The 1,475-nt window shown below is 56.8% G+C and overlaps 1 protein-coding gene across 1 annotated transcript in view; it reads right to left on the reverse strand.

The window, feature by feature from the left end:
- The window catches only part of cfap53 (cilia and flagella associated protein 53), a gene marked incomplete at its 5' end in the record, with an annotated part of 5,526 nt that overhangs the window by 2,563 nt on the left and 1,488 nt on the right, over positions 1-1,475 (reverse strand). Inside the window, 3 exon segments of the mRNA XM_014000146.1 lie at positions 231-444; positions 512-730; positions 820-1,123. Of these exon segments, the coding sequence (XP_013855600.1) occupies positions 231-444; positions 512-730; positions 820-1,123 (737 nt within the window).

Raw genomic sequence — 1,475 nt, forward strand, 5'->3', positions numbered from 1 at the left:
GTACGCCATTTCCGCCTTTTGGCCGTACGTTCACTTTTAGTATGGTTTCCACGTAATCCTTTATAAATGAGACCCCTGACCCGTCCATCGTCTGTCATGAGATTCAAACTGTCCCAGACTTGAACTCGGAGGGTTTCAGGAGTTGCAGGAAGTTTCAGGTGAACTTTGTGGACCAGTATGTGAGTGAGGATGAGGACTGACTCGGATCAGAACCAGCTGAGGTCTCTTACCTTTGTTCTGGACCTGCACGTGTCGAGCCTCCGTCACTTCCTTCATCAGACGGTTCCGGACCTCCCGGTCCAGCTGCCTCCTGTCCTGCTGCATCCAGACCTCCTGGAGTTGCTCCTGCAGCAGCTGCTGGGTCTCCTCTTCCTCCTTCCTCCTCCTCTGCGCCTCCTGTGTCAGGTGGTGTGTGTACCTGTGCTGCTCGTCCCACAGCAGTGCCTGGACATACACAGGGATCAGGATGAACAGGAGCATGTGGTGAACAGGTTCGTCCAGGTGGAGTTACCTTCCTGTTAGCAGCTTCCTGTCTGTGCTCCACTTCCTGTTTGAAACACTCCTGCAGGAAGTTCCTCTCCTCCTGCTGCTCCTCCTGCTGCTCCCGGGCCACTCGCTTCCCTTTGAGCTGGAGGTCTCGGTCCAGCTGCCGGCGCCGGTTCTGCTGCTCCTGGAGCTTGAGCTGCTGCCTCCTSTGCTCCTCCAGGACCTGGTTCTGGTTCTGCTGCAGCTGCAGGACAACACACAGAGCCTCAGCACAGCCCGGGTTCAGGTTTGTCCGCAGAGTCTGTGTGTGGGTCAGAGAGAGGAGGTTCTGACCAGGAGCCGGGMCTCCTCCTCCTTCAGCTCCCTCTCCTGCTGCCTGCGTGTCTCTGCTGCCTCCAGCTGCTGCCTCAGCTCCTGCAGCTGCTGCCAGTCCCTCTGCTGGCGCTGCCGGGCCTTCAGCTCCTCCTGCTGGTGTCGGACCTGCTGCTCGGCCTCCAGCAGCTCCTCCAACAGCCGCTCATCCTGCTGCCGCTGCAGCTGCTCCTCCTGCCTGCTCCTCACCTGAGCGGCACGCTCCTGACTCACCTGCTGCAGGCGGCGGCGGATCTGGATGCTGCGCAGCTCGTCACACTGCTCCCTGAAAACCAGCAGGTCCACTTCAGTTACAGAGAAACTGGAGCAGGTGTGTGTGGGTCCAGAGGAGCAGCAGGGGCACCAGCAGGGGGGCCATGGCCCATCTTGAGTATAAGCTGGCCACCCTAGTGGCCCCCCAGTTTTAGTCTCTTGAGCAGGGGTTCTAAAAGGTTTTGGGTCTGGGGACCCCTTACAAGTGTGACAAATTTCCAGGGACCCCCTCATAAACCACATGATGTTTTACAAATAATTTACTGTCATTTTAACTCCTAAATACTGTGGGAACATTGGGCCTCATGCAAGAACATGTTCGTATTTTTATCCTAAATTTCTCTTACTTTTGTTCGTACAAAGGG

This window comes from Austrofundulus limnaeus, unplaced genomic scaffold (genome assembly GCF_001266775.1).
Source record: "Austrofundulus limnaeus strain Quisiro unplaced genomic scaffold, Austrofundulus_limnaeus-1.0 Scaffold2740, whole genome shotgun sequence".
NCBI classification, from domain to species: domain Eukaryota; kingdom Metazoa; phylum Chordata; class Actinopteri; order Cyprinodontiformes; family Rivulidae; genus Austrofundulus; species Austrofundulus limnaeus.